General features: G+C 31.9%; 3 protein-coding genes and 1 long non-coding RNA gene across 6 annotated transcripts in view; 2 read left to right on the forward strand and 2 right to left on the reverse strand.

Annotated features, from left to right (window-relative positions):
• Positions 1-5,857, forward strand: part of LOC148277032 (uncharacterized) — a 55,020-nt gene extending 49,163 nt beyond the window's left edge. Inside the window, exons 11-14 of one of the 2 annotated variants that reach the window (XM_088233424.1) lie at positions 1,259-1,388; positions 2,930-3,035; positions 3,354-3,468; positions 3,959-5,857. In XM_088233424.1, coding sequence (XP_088089550.1) covers positions 1,259-1,388; positions 2,930-3,035; positions 3,354-3,468; positions 3,959-4,063 — 456 coding nt within the window. In that variant the 3' untranslated portion in view covers positions 4,064-5,857. The remainder of the gene's footprint in view (positions 1-1,258; positions 1,389-2,929; positions 3,036-3,353; positions 3,469-3,958) is intronic. The other variant, XM_088233425.1, reaches the window with a different exon arrangement.
• PCID2 (PCI domain-containing protein 2) lies at positions 5,622-10,522 on the reverse strand. Its single transcript, XM_088233426.1, has 3 exons — positions 10,054-10,522; positions 7,022-7,190; positions 5,622-6,559 (listed from the first exon to the last, which is right to left on the reverse strand). The coding sequence occupies exons 1-3, from the start codon at positions 10,258-10,260 to the stop codon at positions 5,745-5,747; spliced, it is 1,191 nt and encodes a 396-aa protein (XP_088089552.1). The 5' UTR covers positions 10,261-10,522; the 3' UTR covers positions 5,622-5,744.
• A 1,035-nt stretch (positions 10,523-11,557) lies between these two features.
• LOC148277034 (uncharacterized) lies at positions 11,558-20,254 on the forward strand. Its single transcript, XR_015823608.1, has 3 exons — positions 11,558-12,014; positions 17,845-17,959; positions 20,142-20,254. It is a non-coding gene; the product is annotated as an uncharacterized LOC148277034 (long non-coding RNA).
• LOC148277035 (protein AAR2 homolog) lies at positions 12,667-20,954 on the reverse strand. Of its 2 annotated transcripts, none has more exons than XM_088233422.1 (5): positions 20,153-20,954; positions 19,852-20,054; positions 17,162-17,494; positions 15,410-15,536; positions 12,667-13,091 (listed from the first exon to the last, which is right to left on the reverse strand). In XM_088233422.1, the coding sequence occupies exons 1-5, from the start codon at positions 20,368-20,370 to the stop codon at positions 12,683-12,685; spliced, it is 1,290 nt and encodes a 429-aa protein (XP_088089548.1). In that variant the 5' UTR covers positions 20,371-20,954; the 3' UTR covers positions 12,667-12,682. The 2 variants fall into 2 exon arrangements, with proteins under 2 accessions (XP_088089548.1, XP_088089549.1); XM_088233423.1 differs by having other exon boundaries at positions 19,852-20,076; positions 20,153-20,498.
• Positions 20,955-23,381: the final 2,427 nt, after the last annotated feature.

Here is a 23,381-nt window from a genome sequence, read left to right on the forward strand (position 1 = left end):
GTTAGGGCATTATCAAATGTTTGATAATGTCCTAACATGACAAAATGCGTTAAATTATACACTCTTGAATATTTATAAAAATTAAAGTAGGATTAAATCCAATAAAAGTATTTTATTTTGGATACGTTAATTCCACTAATTATCTGCATACACAATAAATAGACAAATGTTTATGCCTACTTATTATTAAAGTGTATGTACTTTCTTTTACCGCAAATTGTAAGTACTCGCATACTGATTTTAATTATCCAGAATTTGTTTGTTTCCCATAATATTTTTTTAAATGAAACCAATTTATGTTTTAAATTTTAACTGGCATCCTTGCCCCTTTGGACCCATGTTGATTTTTGTTTAATCCACTAATCTCTCATTTTTCACTAATCACTAATCTCCCCTCCTCAGTACCTTCCTTTAGTCGAGGTACATATGTGCTAGTGAGAGGAAATGTCAATCCGGCCAGTGAAAATAGCATTTTAAACAGGTGAGTGGGTCCAGCGGGGCTAAGATGCCATTTACTTACTTTTTGTTTTGTGATATATCCATCATGGACAAGCAAGTTGCCGTCCTAATCTACCGCTTGTACCCCAGGGCTCGTACTATAGACCGAGAAGACGAAATAGAACAGTGGCTTCTCGAAGAACTCTATGATAATTATCCTACATCATCACCAGTGGCTGAGCGACAACAAGTCCCAGAGCTCAACAATAGAAAAAGATGTTTTGTGTGTCCTTCTGACAAGCGTGCGAAGACAATCCATTTATGTTTTAAGTGTAAAAATCCCATTTGCAACACATGCACTGTCAGAGTATACAAAATCTGCTTCAATTAGTAAGAAAAATGTGTGTTTTACCCATTGTTATTTCTATGTTGTTTATGTTTTTTAATTGTTTGTTTTTCATTTTCTTACAAACATCCTTTCTATTGTAAGAATATAGAGAAAAAAATTGTAGTAAGTTTCCTCGGTCAAATTACTAAACACTGTTTTTAAATTATTTCATTTTGTCAATATTGTTGTTTAATACTGATCAAAGTATGTATTATTGTAATTTTAAGATTATTTAAATTTTAAGATTAATTACCATAATATGAACCATGTAAGTATAAACAAAAATCAAAATTAAAATCGAATGTAATACATTTTTTAAATATATTTTTTTAAAAGGGTGGGTCCAACGGGTCAGACGCCAGTAACATTTTTTTTTTTACCACGATGCCAGTTAAGAGTTAACATAAGATATACAGAAAATTCCTGTTTTAGGTTATGTTTACACAGTCCCTTTCACGAGGTTCTTCGGAGGCTCAACTCGCTCTTCAAAAGTTTACTTCTTTCTTGGAAGCAGAAGCTGAACAGGGCAGAATTTCCAGAGGAATGGAAAAAAAAGTCTTAGGCAAGTGCACGCTATAAATAGATAAAAAAACATTTGTTCTTGTAAACATTTACGGTTTCTCAAGGAATTAAAAAAGTTTAAATCCCTAGTCAACATATATGTGGGAAAATTATTTGGTTATTTTTAATGTAGCATAGTACAGGGTCTCCCAAAGTTTTTCAACAACGGAACCCCTCGCAGATCTGAAAATTTTAACGGAACACTTAGCTTATTTTTTAGAATGGGTAATTAATAATTGTTTTTTTTTCCATTAAAACATTAAATATTTATTAAGTAATTATAACAATTCACACAAAAATTTGAGTGAATGAAACTCTCCATGACTCAGATGATTTTGAGTTCTTTAATTGCAAATCTTTTTGATGTTAGGCACTTGGTGAGTTGAATATATAAATCTTTTGTGGCATCGAGCCTGTTTTTACACGTTGACTTTGTTGCAGCATAATTAGAAAACCTAATTTCGCATAAACAAGGTGTAGAAAACAGAAGTAAAATATGATAGCTTGATTTGACACATCGGTGTACTCTTCTGACGAACTTGTCCTGATATCATTTGATCTTTGTATTTTTGTTACAAATCAGATTAACTGTTTAAATCAATTAGATTCAATCTTAAGCCCATTTTATCAGTCACGGAAAATGGATTCCGAACCCAGAAATCGTTCCTACTAGTTTTGGGAAAATATTGCAAGAGTTGTTTTTGTATAGAATTATTTAAAAAAATTGCAGAACACCTATTCAGGCTCCGTGGAACACTGCGGAACATTGTTTGGGAAACCCTGGCATGGTATTTTGAATAATTATAGTATAGTTAATTCATGACACAACTTGGAATTCTTTGGGATGAAGATGGATTGGCATGGGTCAGCTCGAAGTATTATACAGGATGTTCATTTAACCCTGTCACATCCGAAACCACGATGATCAGTATGAGCAAGAAGACATATTGGCACATTAAAATAATTTTTTAGAATGAATGAAATTTAAAAAAATAAAGTATCAAAAAAAGCAAATGGTTGCTTACTTCTGCAGGGGAGAAACGAGGAGGGGGGGGGTGGAGTCTGATACTGCGCCGCGCTCCCTTCACTTCTCCCCTGCAGAAGTAAGCAACCATTTATGTCTTCTTGCCCATACTGATCATCATGGTATCGTATATGTCAGGGTTTAAAGAACACCCTGTATGTATGTTGATCGTTTTTATGTATATATTGTTTACCATTATTTTACTGGACTTGATTTTCTTGTATATATGTTTCTTCATAGAACTGTTGTAATTGGCTTAGGCCGTTTATGTAAAAAATAAATACTTTTCAACTGTCTTATATTGTTACATGCATGATTTAAGTATAAACATAATGTCAGACATGCAATTTATAAGTTTGAGATTGACCGGATTGAATAACATGTTTTCAGAATAATTTAGTTTATCAACTATCGTTTTCTGTTTTTTAAATGGTCATTTATCCCAGTAAAAGTAATCAGAAAAGAAACAAAATAGAAGTATGTATATAATAAAAGTATAAAACTGTTTTTGTTTCCAGATGTTTTGATAGAATCTTTAACTGACACTCTGACTGAACATCCTGAATTGGTATCAGCTGCAAGGACTGGTCTCGGTGGTGGAGCAACCCTTCCTCCAGCCAACAAGTTAGCAATAATCGAATACTGTTTTGCATGTGTTTACATAAATGGAAAAAATCACGAGATCGCCAAACATTTCCCTAAGGTTTTGGTTTTGTATTGAACTGCCACAATAACAAACACAATTGTAACATTAGAAAAGAGTGCGAATGAAACGCAGTAAATAAACCAAAAAAGCTCTTTGCATCTGAATGGTGGTGAAAATTTAAGAAATTTATGGAACTGTATAAACAAAAGGATAGCAAAAAGATCTGATGATTTCACATTTTATTTGAGGCACTGATTAACCAAAAATTATAACCATAAATTGCCATTTAATTTTAGGGCACTGCAACAGTTACTGGAACAGAGGCCAATAGAACATGGAATGATGAAATCCGGTATGGGAGGTCCGTTCAATGGAGAGTCACTCCATAATAAACACGGTCAGCGTAACATTGTAAGTTAATTAAAGATACAATGAGGAAGCTCAGTGCGAAGGGAAATTGTATATAAAAAATGTTTTCTTACACCTGGTAAAAATTAGAGCATTTAATTGTACGGCGAAGTTTCTCAAAAGTTTATGAAAAATGAATAAAAATAAACTACATCACAGATTCTTGTGAATCAATCAATCAGTCGCAGCGTTATGTGTTGTGATCGATTTCCGGTCTCCGGATAGCCATTTTTCCTAATGTTTACTGTGTATTTTGACGCTAGGGGGTTCCACTTTTAAATGTCAGCACAGTTCACAGACAACTCCAGACATCAAGGACAGTGATTTAAAAATTACAAAACTTAAAAAATTTGGCGATGATAATACAACACATAAAATTATTATTTTTGGGTTCATTTGATAGTTTGTTAACAAATAAGAAAACCACTGACCTTCATCGAATGTAAGAATTACAATGTTAGAACAAATAATTAAAAATCAAATTTTTTCACAGTTCAACCAAGCCGCATGGGCTAAAACTCGGGAGCACACTGTTGGGGAGAATCAGTCGAAAATACTTCCGATGCAACCGGTCAAGCGATTCAAGAAGTCTGCTTAATTTACCGACGGATTTTAAAGCTATATAGTCACGTAGAATCATATTTATTTATTGTTACAAAATAGTCAATCCTTAATCTGCATGATCATAATTTGCTGAAATTCTCTAGGTTTGTGGACCAAATTAGAGAATTTTAAAATGGTATCTTAGAATAAATATGCCCAACATTTAGACATGGGCTACTTTTGTGGTGTTTGACAGAATTTATTAGAAATTATTTCTAAATAACGGATAGAGGTCTACTCCTAGTGGTGAAATAGACTTAGGTCTACTATTGGTCCTGGATCCAACTGGAGTGAGTCTGAATAATGTGATCAGTAGATTTTCTATGACAAGAGTTTGCTGATAGGGGAGTGGAAAGAATGGATAACAGGTTTAAATATAATCCAGTTGCATTTAATAATAACTTTAAATGGTCTATATTTCATAGGGGGGGTGAAAAAGTAAAAAAATATTTGCATTCTTATAATTTACCCAAATTTTACAATTTTGGGGCCATTTTCAACGGGTTGTAAATAACTCACTATTAGAAAATAGGAACCAAGTTGTGGTAGAGTGGGATTTAAACCTCCGATTCCAGAGTCCGCAACACTAGCTACAGGACCATAGCCCGATTTTTGTATAACATATAAATAAATATGGTGATTTTTTATTAAAGTAAACTTTGGAAAATATTTTTCACTCTAAGTTTAACGTTTTGACAAACCAAAGTCTTTAAACTTTGAATTCTTATCTCACCTTTAGCCGCCTCAATTAGAGTTATTGTAAAAAACAATATATTTTTTATTAATTTACGAAGGTAAATAAATATGTAGTATAAATGTGGATTCAGCTCATCAATCGTTTTATAGAAAAGCTGGCTGGGTTTGGCATTGTAAGACAATTGATGTGAATACTGAATACGTATTTCATAATTATTAAAAATAAAACATTCAGTGTCAATATTATACTCCATACTGATAGTCTCTTTGTTTAACTATATAATAGATATAGGCAAGTGGAAGATAACAAATTAAATGGATCGAATTAAAACAAAATTACTTCCCATTAAAATAAAATGAATGCTATTGGATACATTGCTTTTATTTCATAATATATTATGTATGTACCTAGCAAGTTAGAAAATAATTATAATGGCCAAATTTTCTGCATGTTTTCTACATGTTTATTGCTAATCTTCTATTTATGTAATATTCTAATTTTAAGTTTGTGTAAGTACACTACAAAAGGAGCTCATGACTTTTGACATTAATATTATACCTAATGTTTACATGCATGTGTGTGTCCATACACCCGTGTCATTTTAAAGATTATTCTTGCAAACATATCTGTGTTGAATGGCAGCAAACAATTTAATGTATTAATGTAGTATGTTCTTCTCTGAAGCTTCACTTTTCATTAAGATGTCTGATTTTTTGAAAGGCTGATGATATGTAAATAAAAAAAGATTCGATAAAAATAAATTATAAGTCAAATATATCTATGTAGTGTTGAAATATCAAGAGAATTACTATATTTATTTATCAGATAATGTATTTGTATTAATTATATACACATATTTCTTATAAAAATGTTTATTAACCAGAATATAAAGTATAGTCTATATATTATGAAAGTAAAATTGTTTAATGGTTAAAGTACAAAAAGGATTCACCGAGAAAACACATGTATTGTTGAACATCTAAGTCAAACTGCTGAGTGTGGGAAATGGATTCTGTTTGCTTACAACAAGTTTTCTGTGTTGATACGATATGTAACCTTTTATTTTACCATCATAAATGAGATTGGCCACTATACACTGTGTTTCATCTAACCCCACATCTTCCTGTCCTGTAAACTCTAAAGCAGCTTGAAGAGAGCTTATTGGAATCTGATGAGTGTTTTCTAACATGTACACCTTTCGAAACAGATTTCTGTATGCGAGGATTTTAATTTTCTCAACAATGAGATAGATTCCAGCTTTGATGAAGAACGATTCGTGTTTATCCATGACAGCGTCAATTTGTTTTAAATTTCCTTGTTTTACAGACTCTACTAACTCCCAGAATTGCAACAAATCGTATTTATCTAATACTTTCTTGGAAGGCATAAATCCTAAAAGCATTTTCACAGGTACCAAGTAGATTAGGATCAATCTTTTATTTTTCAAACTGCGTCTGTGACAATTTTCAAATGCATAGGTGAGATATTTATCTGCCAATTTATAATCAGAATCAAACATGGCTTTCCTGCCAACAAAATATCTATACGTAATTTGCTGGGAAAGTGAAAACTGATCCTTGAAAGCTGAAGATTCTATAGCTCTTATGAGTGGTTTGCACAAATGTAATTTATTGATTCGGAAATAAACTTTAAACAGCTGGTTAACTAAGGTTAGCATGCCTAATCTTTTGGTATCTACATCCGAGGAACGGTTGTCGGCAGCGCATACTCTGAAACAGCCCATCAGACATTCTGCAGCTTTTTCTAAAATACTTCCCGGTGTTTGCGATGGACCTGAAATTAAGGATTTGATTATTACATAAAACAATAACATAATACAATTTACGATACATAATCTCAAGGGTGCAATTACTATAATAATTACACTTTCAATAATAAAAACTATCATAATCTTGACCGATTTATAGTGCCATTTTTCATGATCCGAAAAGTGAACATACTAGATAAATAAGATAGAAGCAAGTTAGCTACATCTAGTAATAAAGGTATCATCATTCGACAATCCACATTAATTTGTCATAGATAGATAATCGCCGCTGAGAAAAACGTCGATATTTGACAATTGTCACGTGTTGGCAAAAAAACAATCAAGTGTATTTAAATGCACCTTAATAGTCGTAATCATCTCTAAGGGGCTTATTACCGAGTTTGAAAGAGTTGTGAGTGTAGCTCTGATCTCCAAGGGCGGAACATATTGTTAAATATAATAAAAAAGCCAAAGAATTATGATTATACCCAAACGGTTCTCGGCTTGTTGAGCCACTAGTCTGAGGTCCAAGCAAACTGTATACATAAGTGAGAGAGTCCAATTCTCTTCCCGCTGTGACTGGAGAAGTTTAGTTATAGCTGTGATGCAGTTGCTTTGTTGTTTGTAGGCTTCCATGAAGTCTTGTTCATGTAGTGACTGCAACAGAACATAATATTTTTAAAGAAAACCACCAGTGTATTATGACAGTTTTATTCAAATGAGTCATAAAGTTACAAAACTTGCTCTGAATTAAAAGGTTGTCCCAAAATTCACACAAGAAGTCATTTTGATAGAAAACACAGGTTTTTAAATTAAAAACTGTAAATTTTTAATGATTTATATGTACATATGTATGGAGTAGCATATCGGAAAAGTGGATCCCACGGCTTTGCTGTGACATAAGCACTCATTTGTCAAAAATTTTCATGACCATATTGCATAAATGTGGCTGAATTTCATTGATACAGCTCTCAATTTCTTTTTAGAAGGCGTGAGTGGTCTTGGGCTTGTTGGCCTTAGACTTTAAAAAAGCCTAGAAGAAAATAATCAAACGGCGTTAAATCGCATGATCTTGGCGATTAATTGTGATAACCGAAATGGGATATTACACAACTAGGAAATGAATAATGCAGTAATGACGAACTACAGTCCTACAGGAAATTAGATACAAAAAATGTTTTCTTAGAGAAAAGAAAATTAAAATCTTGTGTGAATTTTGGGAAATTCTTTATTAAAAAAAAAGATAAGGGTATTACATACCAAGGTTTAGAAAAATCTACAAATAAGACAACAATTGTAAATCATGCGAGTATCGCACTGTATTGCATAAAAATATTAAAATAAATATATGAGTACATCACAGAACCCGATCTAATTAAACAATGTGTTAATTAAGATTTAGTATATTTTATTTATTTATTTCTGTTCTTTTGAAATTTATGTACTACTTTTTTACATTAAAGGTAATGTTCCCTCACTGGGGTGTTACGTGTCAAGGGAGACATTTTATAAAATATTGAAACATGTCTTATTAAACATAATTAAATCATAGTATCAAAAACATATAAAACATAATAAAAACACATAAAACTCACAAATAAAAACATCTTTCTACCTATTTGGCCTTATCCACCCATCAATCCGTGCGCATCTGACCTACATTATCCAATTCTTAATGGCGATTTTATGGCGAATGTATTTACTAATTGCCCTTATAGACAATGGAATTAGGTTGTATACTTTAATGGAGAAATAGACAAATTCTCTGTGACTGAAAGTTGTGTTCATTTTTTATTGCTTTTGCAGCATCAGGGTGGAATGTCTAGAAACTCTAGTTTTGTGTAATATGTAGACAACATGGGCGAATGGTGACTTTTTTAAAGGTAAGCTATATTTTTTTCATAATTTGTACCTGCATGTACATATATATATAAGTAATAAAGTATACACACGGCTTCATTTTCTGTGGTTTTGTGCGAATACAACATCATCTCTCCGCTTCAGCTGCTGACAACAGAAGACGGAATACCCACTTTTTAATTAAAATAATTATTACCAATATTCCATCAATTTAACTTAAACAAGAATTAACAACTTCGTGAAACATGTATAATAGGTATATTTTCCATTATTTTAATACAATACATATAAATAAAATTTAAAAAAAATTATATTGCAACAAAAATGTTAACACTGAGCACGGCCACATGACCGCCACCGTCCTTTCCTTCTAAGGTTCTAAGATTCTAAGATTTCTTCAAAAAATTAATAATACCAAAAATTATCAAATGCACCAAGCGGAGTGCCACTAACATTACATTAAGACGGGCAGACGAAAGAACTGGTGTCATATATCAACTGTATACTATCAAAGGAAAATGGTCCTAAAATGGAAATAATGTTCAATTTGATATTTTCCAAATAGAGAAGATTAAAATAGTATCAGTAATCTGCAAGCTTACTTAAGAAGAAAAATACACCAACTGAGTTTTGAGATGTTAAAATACAGTATACATTTTGTATGAAGAAATAAGCTCAAATAATCGGCCAGTTTCTTTTCTCCACTGGAAATAGGCTGTTTATAAATATTTTTTGAGAAAGATATAAACGGAGACATTAATTAATAATAAATATAATATTTTATTTATTTTCCCAAAATTAAAACTACTATAAAACATTATTATTGATAGTCTTCTATTCTTAGTCTTTATTATCTTGGTGTCATGAAAACAACTAATTTTTTAGTATAAATAAATGTGTCTATTAAATTTACAAGAAAAATAAATAAAATTGTTTTCAATTATTCAATCGACAGCACAATTTTAATGAACGTCGAGACAGTTTGAGATCTCGGGATACTTTTTGATAACGAACTTAAATTCAACCATCACATTGATCACATTTCCGAGGTAGCGTCCAAAATCTGTGGATTAATTTTTCAAATATCTAAGCCATTCAAAAGTCCGAAAATTGCAATTACATTGTATACATCATTTGTTTGTAGCTTGCTTAAAATTTAATTCAATAATTTGGTTTCCTAATTATAATATTCATACAACGCGGATTGAATCGGTGCAATGTAAATTTTAAAAATTGTTTATATTTAGAATTAGATCAAATATTTTAATAATTAACAGTTATGATCGTCAAGAGTACTTTCATATCTTCGGTTTAGAATTCAGAGGGATTTTGGCTGGTTTGACTTTCTTACACAAATTAATATCTAACTGTATAAATGCCCATGATATTCTTGCTCAGATTAACCTTAATGTACTTCACCGTTACTTGCGTGCCAATGCTGTCTTTGCTGTGGGAAATTGACATTTAAAAAACATGGAAAAGAATAAAACAATGTGTTTAACCCACAAATGACGATTTTTAAAGTTACCTAGTTGTAATAATTAATCCGCGATATAATAACAGCCTTTAACAATATTAGAGACGCACAGGTCTTATTATGTAAATTTTCAAATTAAGAGGGGCAGAAAAACTTATAATGAAATAAATATCAATATCAAACCTTAATGCATTTAAGATGAGTTATTAAAATTTCATTCAAAGGGCTTCCAAAGTTTTCTTCAACCATACTTTCCATGTTAGGAATGAGTAGACTTTTATTGGTAACATGTTCGTCACGAAGAGATAGCAGTCTTGCAAATAAGTTTCCCTGGGATGTTCTGAATGCTCGGTCTACGATTTGAAAATATTGGTAAAGCGAACCCATCATAGTTTTCGTAAATTGTAGGTTATCCGGCAAGAAATAAAATAGTTTAGTAAACAAAAAGAACTGTGGTAGTGCAGTGTTATCAAATATTCGTATTGATTTCAAGTAACGGGCAAGTTCGAATAACTTAAAAACAGTTGACAATAGCAAAAAGAGTAAAACACGAATGAAATTATCGAAAAACAGGGAAATTCAAAACAAACACAGAATAGGAAACAGGACAAACTGGTACAAATTGTCAACTGACAGACAGCAAACCATAGATGGATTAAACAAGAATAGACAATCCAAAGACGACACTTTTTTTTCTTTATGGCCATTAGGGGCTTCTACCAAAACTTGATGATCAATAGTGATGCTAATCGTTTTTGTATTCGAATATCGTCATTATTCCAATGTGCATAATTCAGTTCTTTAGATTAAAACCTAGGTTTAACTGAAACATATAACAATTACTACAATGAGCGGTTGGTAAAGCGGTTGTTAAATTATATGATATTATGAAAATACAAAGCGCAAATATCTTTAAACCAAAATTTAAATGTATGTACCCAATAATTATGACTAATATTTTTTGTTAGAATGCTGATATATAAAAAATTCTTTTTTCTTTATTTAAGCATTTTACCGAGACATGAGAATATCAGCAAAAATTTAAGTTGACAGGTTGCAGTAAATTTAAAAAAAAATATTTGTAATAAAATAAATTTAAAATGATAAGTATTCCACACTCAACTTAAGAAGAGACTTTTGACGTTTGCACGCTCATAAAGTTCTGTAAGTTTCTGACAGTTTAGCATAGGAAACAAATGCCGTACTTTATCGTTGAGTCGCCGCAATAGTGACGTACCACTAGAAAACTTCACTATCGATTGACAATATCGACTTTATATTAAATTATATTGTGCCTGTTCGTTTTAAGGAGTTCGCAATACGGTTAATTAAAATTGATCGACGATAATTTTGACATTAAACTATTACGTTTTAAGCTATTAAATCATGAAAATCCGTTTCTGTTTACCACATCTGAGAAAATTATTTAAAATCGACATCGAAAGAAAAAAGACTGCCATAACACTATTGTAATCTGTCAAAAGTACCTTCTTATATTGTCTGAACTGTAGAGCTTTTAGTCAATTGCTTTTATCTGCGAAAAGTGTAGCGTTGCCAACCCCACCGATTTTTGGTGAAATCTACTGAATTTGATCGAAATTCTACCAATTTTTAAACATTTCCATTTTTTCCATACAATTTTTAAAACTCTTTGCTCATCCCCAATAACGGCAATCCACTTATAAATATATAAACCAAATATTAACTTTATTCTGTTTGCTCATAAAGCTACTTTTTCTGCCATCTGTTTATTATAATGAATACTACTTATCCTTCGGTCGTAAATAATACATACATTGATTGGTTGGTATTGGTATATGGTGATTCCAGACTATTTTCAAAGTTGAATTAAAATTGTCATTTTTCTTCATATTTCATAGTTTCTATTTTATTGAATAGAATTTCAGCAGAGCACTTAATAATAATGAAACGTTTTATTAATCTGTAATTAGTTTCTGCGAAAATTTAGTAACCTATTTCAGCGATGAGTAGTTATTATTTTATCATTAAGCTTGATATTACGGTAAACGTAAAAATTTACGGAAATTATTGTGATCTCACTAGAGTTGAATCCGTCACTCCCCGTGTGTCAGGCAAGCCACAGCCATTAGTTCAAGGGGCCGCCATTTTCCTAGTAAAAAAAGGTAGGGAAATTTTAATACATCCCCCTTCCACCACCCCTATCGCCCAATCTACTGATTTATTTTTCTGTATCTACCGATTTCCGCATGATGGTGGATAGCAACACTGGGACAGTGCTTTTGTTTTAAAATTTGAACTTTGAAGGCTGTTTCATTCTCAATGCGTACAATTAATACATCTATGCTATAAACCAAATACTTTTGCAATGCAGGGTATGCAAGGATTTAAAGATTATCATAGCCTCGATAATAACTGAAACTGTATCTGAGCATAGTTTGCGAGTTATTTCTGGTTTATTTTAGTTTCATTTGTACGAATTTATGTGTTAAATAGAGAAGCATTTTTACTATTTAAAACTCAACTAACAAAGTTTCTAAGAGCGCTCTGCGCTGTCATAATTATATTCATGATAAACTGTTTTAAGGCTCAGATAAACTCCACACAGTTTGACATGATCTAGCTAGCTAAGAGTTATTATAAATTTTTATTCGAATTACACACATAAAAAAGTAATTTTTAAAATTATAGTGTCTGATTACATAACAAAAAATGTAAGAAAAGAAAGGTTCTAAAACACTTACCAACTGTATAAAGATGGAATAAATCGACTTAAAAGTACATTTAAAAAGGAAGTAATTGAAATCAACATACACATCCACTAACAAAATATTTATTTAGGAAGTTTTACAACCACTGGTCTTTCGTCATCATCTTCTTCATCAATATCACTGAAATCCCACATAAACTTCTCTGTAAGATTATCTTTGAAACGGTCAATTGCAGTTTTTAATCTGTCTTCTACATCTGAATTGTATACAGTTCTAAAGAAATCTCTTAGTTTTATATAAATTAAGTTATTGTTCATGACTATATCTGCTAGAAATTCTTCAGGTATTTCTGTTATTTGTATCTCCAAAGATGTAATAAACTGAAGATAAACATTCCTATATTTTTTTATCGCTTCTTCACATGAGCATATCAACTTAACGAGTTTCTTCCATTGCTCAAATGCATCTAAAGAATGTCCCACGAGAAAACAAATGTAAGCGAATTCCAGTTCACCAATTACATCGATTGGCCTGAAAAGAAAAACACATTTTTGAACAATGAGGAAATTTAATAAATTTATTTAAAAAAAAATGCTTGTTATAGACTATCCAAATTATATATTTTTTTTATTTTGAGAAACACCGCTGCATATTGAGGAAGTTAAGTACTTTTATTTATTTGTCAATATATTATTAAACTAAACTAATTAAAAAATATTTTTTAATTTTGAAATTTGAGTTGTCATCGGTGAATTGAGCTGACATTTAAAAGGAGAACTCCATATGTCTGAAAACATGCTAATGGCTTCCCAGAAACCAGAAATCTATCACAAAACATAATTGATTAGCTATTCTAAACAGCTGTTGACCAGAGCCTATAACGTTTTAAAGTAGTTGGTTTTTATCAAAATGTATTGGGTGTACAACTTTGCTTCTACCCTTTTCCTGTAGATGGCTTCAGTGGTAAGTAGTGGTCAAAATAAATAGATCATGCACGTTATGTAATAAACTTGGGCATCAATCAACATAACCTCATAGAAACATTAGTCGATTTGTGCATCATAAAGTTATACTCGATTGAAAATGTCAGTTTACGAGCCAAATTCTTGTCATTTAGGGGGGTTTTGATTTTCTGCTTCAATAGAAAGAAATCTGCGGCTGAGGCTCATCGAATGCTCTCAAATACTTAAAGTGAGGATGCTATTAGTGAAAGAACGTGTCATGAGTGGTTTCAACGCTTCAACAATGGTGATTTTCACATTGAAGATAGCCATAGCGGTGGAAGAGAGAAGATTTTATAAAATGGTGAATTGGAGGCATTACTCGATTCATCGATTCAAAGAGTCTTCAGACTCGTGTCAAAGCCAAAAAGAATTGGCAAGATCGTTGCGAGTGACTCCACAAGCAATTTAAAAACGTGTCAGAACTATAGGAATGATTCAGAAGCAAGGAAATTGGCATCCGTACGCGTTGAAACCGAGAGATGTTGAACTGTGTTTGTTTGTTTGTGAACAGTTGTTTGAAAGGCAAATACAGAAAAGATTTCTGCATTGCATTGTGACTGGGGACGAAAAATTGGTCCATTATGATGAATATTCTGCCAACATTGACAACAATTGATGCCAACTGTTCTATTCACGGTTCTAAGATCATGCTCTGTATTTGGTGGTACCAGCTCGGCGTAGTGCATTATGAGCTGTTAAAACCGAGTGAAACAATCACAGATGATCGTTATTGAATGCAATTAATGCGTTTGAGCCAAGTATCGAAAAACAAACGGGCGTAATACAACGAGAGACATGATTAAGTGATTTTGCAGCATGACAATGCTCGACCCCATGTTGCGAAAGAGGTTAAGACATACTTGGAAACATTGAAATGGGAAGTCCTACCCCACCCACTGTATTTTCTAGACTTTCCCTCTGACAGACACAGTCTGGCTGACCATCACTTCCGGTCTTATGAAGAAGTAAAAATTTGGATAGCTTTAAAGGTGATCAGTTTTTATCAACGCGGGATTCATACGTTGCCGAAATATGGGAGAAAGTAGTGGCCAGCGAAGGACAATACTTTGAATTATAAATAAGTAACCAGTTTTTTACAATAAGGCCTCGAATTTCAGAAAAAAAGGCGGATGCAAAGGTTTTTACCTAAATATTTATTATTTTTTAATACATTTTTGCGAAACTTTGCCTTACAATTAAATTTTATAATTTTTACCCTATGTAAGGAAACATTTTTTAAATTAAATTTCTTGTAGCATTGAACTTCCTCACTGTGATTTACATTGTGGTACAAAAACCATGTAACTAATTCTTTAATCAATCAATATCATGCATGTGCAAAATGCAAATCTCCAACACAGATCAGACTGACAATACAATCTTATGTTTGTTAATTTTAAAATGTAATTATTATACAGTTGGCGGAAAAAGTTTTGACCAGAAAATATTTAGAACTATTATTAGCAGCTTCTGGTGGTTATTTTTAACAATATATATATTTTTTTACATAAAAATCAAATGTACCTATTTGTTTTGTATTTTCAAATGTTTATATTAGAATAAATTCTATTGATAAAATCTCGAAATATCATATCTCTATTTTTTTTAATGACGTTTTTTTGGTAGATAGGTTGTTTGTATTATAGAAAAAAATGTTTATAAAAAAACTGAATTGAAATTAAAATCTGCTTAGCCTTCATTTTAGTATTATGTAAATGACGGAAATATTAGGACCAAACTAATATAACTGATGAGATGATACCTAAACTGTTTGAAATTATGTGTTGGGAAATAAATAATACACCAAGTAAGAGATTAAAATCTATAAAAATGCTAAATATTTACCTCTCGTGTCTCTTAATTATATGTTCTAGAACATAGGTTTGATCAAGGCTATGTTTTGTTATTTCAGAAGGAGTGGCATTTTCTGGGTAATTTCTTTCTGGAAATTCTGTTAATCTTAAGGCCATACCTGAAACAAACAAACAAATTTTATACAATAAAACACTAAATGTATAGAGTAGTCCTGTTCAACACTCGGCAACCTCCCCCTTCTCTTCCCCCATTGCATCTTTGCTACACAGCCGCATATTAAAAATGGCTGTTATTACCTACCCCCCTACCTGGGCTGGTATTCTGAACGGAATTGCGAGCGAAGAGATCGCTCTGTTAGTGTGTATTTAGTACATAAATACGCATTAAAAATGTGTTTTCTATGTGCCCTTTTGCATTCAGAATATCACCCCTGGTAAAACTACAAACTAAATGTTGTCGGTCTCATGGTGTCATGGTCAGCGCGTTTGCCTACTATGCAAGAGGTCTCGAGTTCGATTCCCGACATGGTTGACCTGAAATATTTATTTAAAAGGGTGTTTTTACACTAGAATATTTCATAGTCCATGGACTGGTACCTGAAGTGTAAGATTGATCCTCTTACCTTCATGAAACAAAAATTATCAAGATACGCTGCGATTGGTGTACCAATGTAGATCCTAAATGTTGTCGGTCTCATGGTGTCATGGTCAGCGCGTTTGCCTACTATGCAAGAGGTCTCGAGTTCGATTCCCGACATGGTTGACCTGAAATATTTATTTAAAAGGGTGTTTTTACACTAGAATATTTCATAGTCCATGGACTGGTACCTGAAGTGTAAGATTGATCCTCTTACCTTCATGAAACAAAAATTATCAAGATACGCTGCGATTGGTGTACCAATGTAGATCCCTATCCACCATTAGGTGCGGAAAGGGAATGTTGATGATGAAAACTAAATGAAAATATTTATTAAAAAGATTCAACAACAATATTTTTTTTTATTTGTAGAAATATTAACAGGTAGATGAAAAAATATAATTAAAATATTACAACAGAAATGAAGAACATTTTACAGAAGGGAAAATAGAAGTCTAGGCATCCACAGGGGTTATGACCAGTCATTGGCTGGTTTAAATGGCCACAAAAAATATGTTGATATTAACAACTTCCTAGGGGGTTGAATCCAGTCCTTGTCTACAAAAATTTGGACAAACTCAAAACATTGTTTACAAAATATAACCCTGTATTTAGCTTACCCACCACATACCGCACACCGCATCTGAGGACGTAAGTCTCCTTGGCGGTGCCCACATACACGGAAAATTTGCTCGTTGTCAAACGAGAAAAGCTGCCCGAAGGAGCTCTCTGAAATCTGGTAGCCTTAGCATCTTTGTGCTGAAAGAAAGTAATCCAGAAGTACATAATATGTACTTCATTGGATTGAGAAGAGAGGGAAGTGAATTCTTCACTGACTGGGATTAAATTGATTGGACATGATCAATTCGCCGAATATCACCCTGTATTTAGTAACATTCAGGATTATAAATATAATTCAGAACATACAGCTAATGGGGTGTTTTCTGAGTACATTTAAAGGTATTCCTTAGTTAGTTAGGTGTTAGATTAGTAGGTGTTTTAATACTATAATTTATCAGTGTAATTGTAATTGTAAGTGCTTTTAGATTTGCCATAGTGTAAAAATACGAAATTTATAATTTTCAGTTGCTAGGTCAGTGAAAATTTTTTCCTTATGGGAATAGATATTTTAAAAAAAAATTTTACCAGGTGCAGGCTTTAAATGGGGTAATAAAGCTTCTTCTTTTTCTTCCACCGTAGAAGGACGACTGCGTCTTTTACTTTGTACTTGAACATCGGAGCAGCTTGGTTCAGAATGAAGATTGTCAGAGGTTTCATCCAACTTAGTTTCTTCAGCAGCCGTGGTTGTGCTTGTGGAACATTGTGGAAGACAAGAAATATCTTCTTCACCTTTAATTTCATTATCGGGTGCTTTGGGTCTATTTTTACCCTTTGGTCTGTCGTTGTTATCACATGATATCAATTCTAGAGCTGAACTTATTCTACCATTTTCTGGTGTTAACATAACAACTAAACTATCTGGAAATCAAAATCATTCAATTAGAAAGGTAAATATTATAAATGGTCATTCCCAAGTAGAGAAAGTATTTTGGTTTCATTTTATTTCATCTCTCTAGTTGCAGAAAATTATTGCATCCACAAACAAAATATTATGATTATATAGACACATAAGTAAAGCCTGCATAACACCTCCACTCTACAGATGTGAATAGTGGCTCCTCACAAGGCACTAAAACAATGGTTTGAATGGTTAGACTCTGTTGGTGACAACTGTTATCATGTAGAGTTGCTTTGGTTGTCTGGGTGACGTTAAGCGAATGCCTACTTTACAATAAAGTTTTAACATCCTGCCTACAATTCCTTGGCAGCTTATGCATAGGAGTCGGCAGCCAACGGACTAATCTGGAGTCGGCTGTAGATGTATTTGCTACAATTTGATGCTTTACCTGAGGAATGGACATGGAACATGACACTATATATTATGTAAGTACCTGTTTTTTTTATTTAATTATTTATTGTTATGGGAAACTTGTTATGGTTATGTAACATCCATTGAAAATAACTGCTCAATTCGTATTTACCTACACAAAGTCCTTATCATATTCTATAATTAGATGGTATGATTTTAGCAAATCAAGTTTTTTTTTAAGAAATGTTTTTACGAGTATTTATTTAAATAAAAAATTACAGTTACATTGGGTTACACATATTTCAGTTATTTAGGTAAAAACCTGAGTAGAGCATAAATGTTTTATATAGCAATTAAATATGATGTAATATTAAACTTGTTAATTAAATATTCTAAACAACAATGACAAATAATAATAAAACATATACAGTAAAACTCCAATAATCCGGGGATTGAGTGCCAGATGTTATTCGGCTATGCAGAAATTCGAAAAATTAGATTAACCACTAATGAACGCAATGTTTTGAAAGAAAATGCATAATTTACTTGACAATTCGTTTTTTATTGCTTTTGAAATAATACAGCGAATTGGAATCACATTAAAAACATACATGTCCGGCAAAGTTAATTCCTTTGATGAAGAAGCTTGTTTATGACCATTTATTTGTTATAACATCTCGCTTATTTTTTATTTCCTTATTTTATTTCCGGATATTTGGCAATCCGTATGACTGGAGTACGGATAAATGGAGTTCTACTGTATAAAATTTAAAATAAAATCTTGACAGGCATTTTCATATTTATTTATTTTTTAATACTTTTACAATTGTATTTTTTTTAATACATAATAATGTTCTCTCACTGGGGTTTGTTTCCCGTGCCGATGGAAACATTTTACAAAAAGTGAAACATGCCTTAAATTAGTTATTCAACAAAGTCAACAAAATAATTTTAAAAAAAAACCTAATTATCATTAGCATACTGAGCAATATAAACTAAAATAATCATAAAAAACATAACCAATTTATATGGACCTGTAGAGCAAATTTCATATACAGTACACAAATTTGACCTATTTGGCTTGATCCACTCATCGATCTGTGCGCAATCCACCCCCACTATCCATTTCTTAATAGCAATTTTATATTGTGAGTATTTACTAATTGTCTTTATAGATAATGGAACTAGATTGTACACTTCAACCGAGTAGTAGGCCAATCCACTTTAACCGAAGGTTGTTTTAATTTTTAATTGTTTTTGCATCATCAGGGTGGAGTATCTAGTAACTCCTGTATTTGTGAAAGAAGTTATGGAAGGTAGAGAATAGTGTTTGTGTGTGTATAGTAACGGAGCTTTTACATAAAGTTGTTTTATAGATGTTAAATTAAGATTTAAGAATATATTTTTATTTAAGTTTTTTGTGAAATTATTATTTGTTTGATCAGTGTGTCATTTGCAGATCCCCATCCAATTATTCCATATTCCAAAACTGATTGACTTATTGTGTAATTTTTTTTACAAGTTCTTTTAGGCTAATTATATTTCTTATATGGAAATAAAACTTTATTTATTATAATATTTATAAAACCAAGACAAAACTATTTTTTCAGAGTACAAACTTTTGTTAATTTTACAATTTAGTTTTGAACAAATTTGAAACATTCAAATCAGGTAGTGAAATTTCTTGATGGAAGTTCATTGTAATTTATAAAATAAATTTGATTTGAGGGTGTAAAAAATTAGACCACAATAAAACTTTCCGGGTTCGATTCCCGGCGAAAACACAAAAATTAAATATGATTTTTTAAAAATAATTAACTTTCTCAAGCTGTAATTCACCATTGAATCGGGGCCCGCTTAGGGCAAATCATAATAATAAATGAAAGGTACACCTTATTTATTCGTAGTTCTTAATTTAAATGCATTTATATTATTAAGTATATGTCATAATAGTAAATGTATGTACCTGTTATGTTTGAAGAAAGTGATCTCCACTTTTCATGGATATCATATGGATATGGCGCTAAGAATCTGTCCAAATTTAATAGATTATCTTTAAGTTTTTGTACACTTTCTTCACTTATGTTATCTTTGCTAAGATCCTCAGTGTCTTTATTCCACATTCTTACGATAAAATCTTTGGCACGAAAATTGTGCAAGAATCCGACCCTGAAACAAAAACAGATTACGACTGGTTTGATAGATGATATAAATGTAATCATCAACCGTGTAATAATGCGTTTTAAATGTTTGCAGGTTATGATTACCTGGGTGCTACATCTCCGGTATTTTTGCTGACTGCCGAATAATGGATGAAATGTATTCCAGGGGGAATCATTTTGATGCCTCTAAAGTCACCGGCTGTGTTCCACGATTTCATATCTATTCCAAATTCAGTTCCTTCAGGAACTCCCAAAAACACAAAAGTTCCACCTTCCAAGAGCAAACGTCTGGCCAAATCTTGTTCAATATTTAGTGACGCCATAATTATATTACAAAGAATGAGTATTTTTTACTGAGAGGCGTTAAATGGAGTAAAATTTATTTCACAAAATATTAATTTCTTAGCTATTAGTTTTGACTCGTCTAAAACCAATTCTGACAGTTGCCAGCGATTTGATTTTCAGCATAGACATGAACGATTATTTTTTCCGTTTTCACCATAGACTTGTTACACTGACGCTAACGCGGGGCTACATTAATTAATGATACATGTTTTTAAAAATAATAATTATGTTAGATTCTTTTCTAGCCGGAAATCAAAGAATCAGGTTTTTTGTTGGTTAGATGTATGGATGTAAAATTACGTAATTTTACCAAAAGTCGCGGAAAATACCGTAATTTACGGTATTTTACGGTAATTTTCGGTAAGAAACGAATTTGACGTACCAATTTTTATTTTTCAAAGATATTACATATACGAGTAGCTTTGTTTTAGGACACTTTACATGATGAATCTCGACAACCACCCGATGGATCTAAACCTGGTTTTTGCGGTCATGTAAAGTGTCCTAAAACAAAGCTACTCGTATATGTAGTATCTTTGAAAAATAAATGTTAGTACGTCAAATTCGTTTCTTATCGAAAAATACCGTATTTTACCAAAATCTGGTAAAATTCCCGTAAAATACCGCGGTAATTTTACCGCCTTGCATCTCTAGTTAGATGGAGGAAAAATAATTATTAGGATATAGAAAAATAATATTAACCATAAAGAATATATTTTTGTGGAAGTGAGTCCTGTGTAATATTTGAGTATTACAATATACTCTAATTTTATTTTTTCTTTCTTTCTATATATTTTTGAGTCATCAATTTAAGTTTTTTTTGTTTTTCTTTGTTCTTCTTTTCTTTCTGTATATTTTTGAGTTATAAGTATAATGTATAACCACATACATTAATCATGTTTTCTTTTTGTAATAAATAAATAAATAATAGAATCATGTGTTTCTATACGTATAACATATACTTTAATACTGTTTTTCTTTTTTATCAGCAACAATAATTTATGTATCCCCTTTCCTTATATTTAATCGTTCCTATGTAAGTTTGTATAATAATATCGTTAATATCGTGTGGGCATTTTTTCAAAATTATGCTTACTAATGTAATTAAAAACGAAATTTCTTTATATTGCATTTTACTTTTTTTTTTTTTTAATACCTGATTTCATTATATTTTAATAAAGTTGTAATACATATATTGTGATTTGGAAAAATAATAAAAAAAGTTTGATAAATATTTGCAGAAAATTATCCCGCCCCCCCCCCCCCCGCAAATTCACTGATCTAAAATAACCAACATAAATTATGATGATATGCCATTATAATATATTTATGCAAGTGCGCAGTAAAAAAGAACTCACACATAATTAATAAAAAATGCAAGTATTAATATTTAAAATGAGCGTTTTATGACAGTATTGCACATGTCAGGAAAAAATCAGGTTCTGAACTTTTTCCCTTCTTGAAGCTTTCTACCAAAGCGTGATAATATCACCCAAAAAAGAGTTACTGTTTGAGTTGAGGTAATGAAAAATACATCACAACACCCAGACCAGTTTAGAAGAAAATCTTTCTTGGATATTTTTCTTGCAACTGACGGGAATCGAATACGCAACACTAGTTTCACAGTTGGCCGTTTTACCAACTGCGACACGGCACCTGTTACAAATTACGATGAAATAAAATATGTTTGTAGCTGAAAAAAAACAATGGATAGCAATATTGTATACACAAATAACAAGACAAACATAAAAAAGTAAGAATAACATAAAACCGTTGGTTATGACATGTGGAGGGGCCAGGTCAACCAGCGGATATTCGCTACGCAGAGATGTTTTTATTCTTGTACTGCAAGCTAAAATGTGATGTTGGAAGCCGACTAAAGTCCTACATCCAACATCTCACGCGTGGTCCTCACTTTGGTCTTCAAGAGGTTGCTTCAAATTGCACAAATAAATGGAAGTCGGTACTTAAGTTTTGAACATTATTTATTAAGGCAAAAATAAAATACAATAAATTAACGAGATATGGTATAGAATATTTAACTAATAAAATCGAACGCTGAAGTTAAGATTATACGAATATTTTTTACTACGCGGTCGACAATAATTTCGGAAGACGAAGATCTTGAATCTTGGTAGTTGGTGGCGGGCTGCAGAGGTAGAGAAGAAGGAGCGGTCAGTGCGTCGGTGCTTTTATATGCTTACTACGTCACTGATCTCCTGAGTTGCCAACCTGTCGTGTTTGTTGTCTATGCTCGACGGTTGGCGGTACCTACTTTTGAGACACCACGGTTATAATAACATTCAAATCAGTAAACTTATACATTTATATACAATTTCAACGTAAACTGATAATTCCAATAGAAAAAATGTAAGATTTGTTTCTTTTAATGTTCATAATTTAAAGCAATAATATTTTTCGTATCGAAATTTCGAGAGATAATAATTTTCACATGGGAAATTTCAGAATTTATAGATTTCCATTTTTTTTTCTTATTCCAAAACGAAGTATTAAATTTGATGGAAACGTTTGCATGTAGACAATATGCAATAGATAGGTATGATAACATTGTCTATCTCGGTGGTGACGTCTGGGGGTATTTTTTTGCCCTACAAACTGCTGCTTATACGTGGACAATGGTCGAGTTTTTGGATAAAACAATATTTAATTCAACAATATTTTAGTATATCCAAATGCTTGCACACTGGCTGGATTTTTACCCTAGGGAGTTGTTCATATTTTAATTTATTTCAACAGAGAGGGAAAACGTTTTTGAGAAGGGAATATGGAAGTCTAGGCATTTACAGGTCTTTACAAAAGTCAACAGATGGAAGAGTTGAGGAAATGTGGATGTTCAAATATGGCCAGAATGGTGAATGTTACAGTGTGTAAAGTGGTCACTTAAACCAGCCAATGACAGGTCATAAGCCCTGTAAATGCCTAGACTTCCATATTCACTTCTCAAAAACGTTTTCCCTCTTTTTTGAAA

Source organism: Micrasema longulum, unplaced genomic scaffold (assembly GCF_059751315.1).
Source record: "Micrasema longulum isolate JH-2025_06_02 unplaced genomic scaffold, ASM5975131v1 h1tg001100l, whole genome shotgun sequence".
In the NCBI taxonomy this organism is placed as follows: Eukaryota; Metazoa; Arthropoda; class Insecta; order Trichoptera; family Brachycentridae; genus Micrasema; species Micrasema longulum.

Coding starts and splice junctions, on each gene's coding strand:
- PCID2 (XM_088233426.1), bottom strand. CDS start 10,260: ATGATGGGTTCGCTTTACCAATATTTTCAAATCGTAGACCGAGCATTC. Junction 7,191..10,053: donor CTCATCTTAAATGCATTAAG/GTTTGATATTGA, acceptor GTTCTGTTGCAG/TCACTACATGAACAAGACTT. Junction 6,560..7,021: donor ACAAGCCGAGAACCGTTTGG/GTATAATCATAA, acceptor CCTTAATTTCAG/GTCCATCGCAAACACCGGGA.
- LOC148277035 (XM_088233422.1), bottom strand. CDS start 20,370: ATGGCGTCACTAAATATTGAACAAGATTTGGCCAGACGTTTGCTCTTG. Junction 17,495..19,851: donor ACTTTCTTCAAACATAACAG/GTACATACATTT, acceptor TTTGATTTCCAG/ATAGTTTAGTTGTTATGTTA. Junction 13,092..15,409: donor ATAATTAAGAGACACGAGAG/GTAAATATTTAG, acceptor TTTTCTTTTCAG/GCCAATCGATGTAATTGGTG.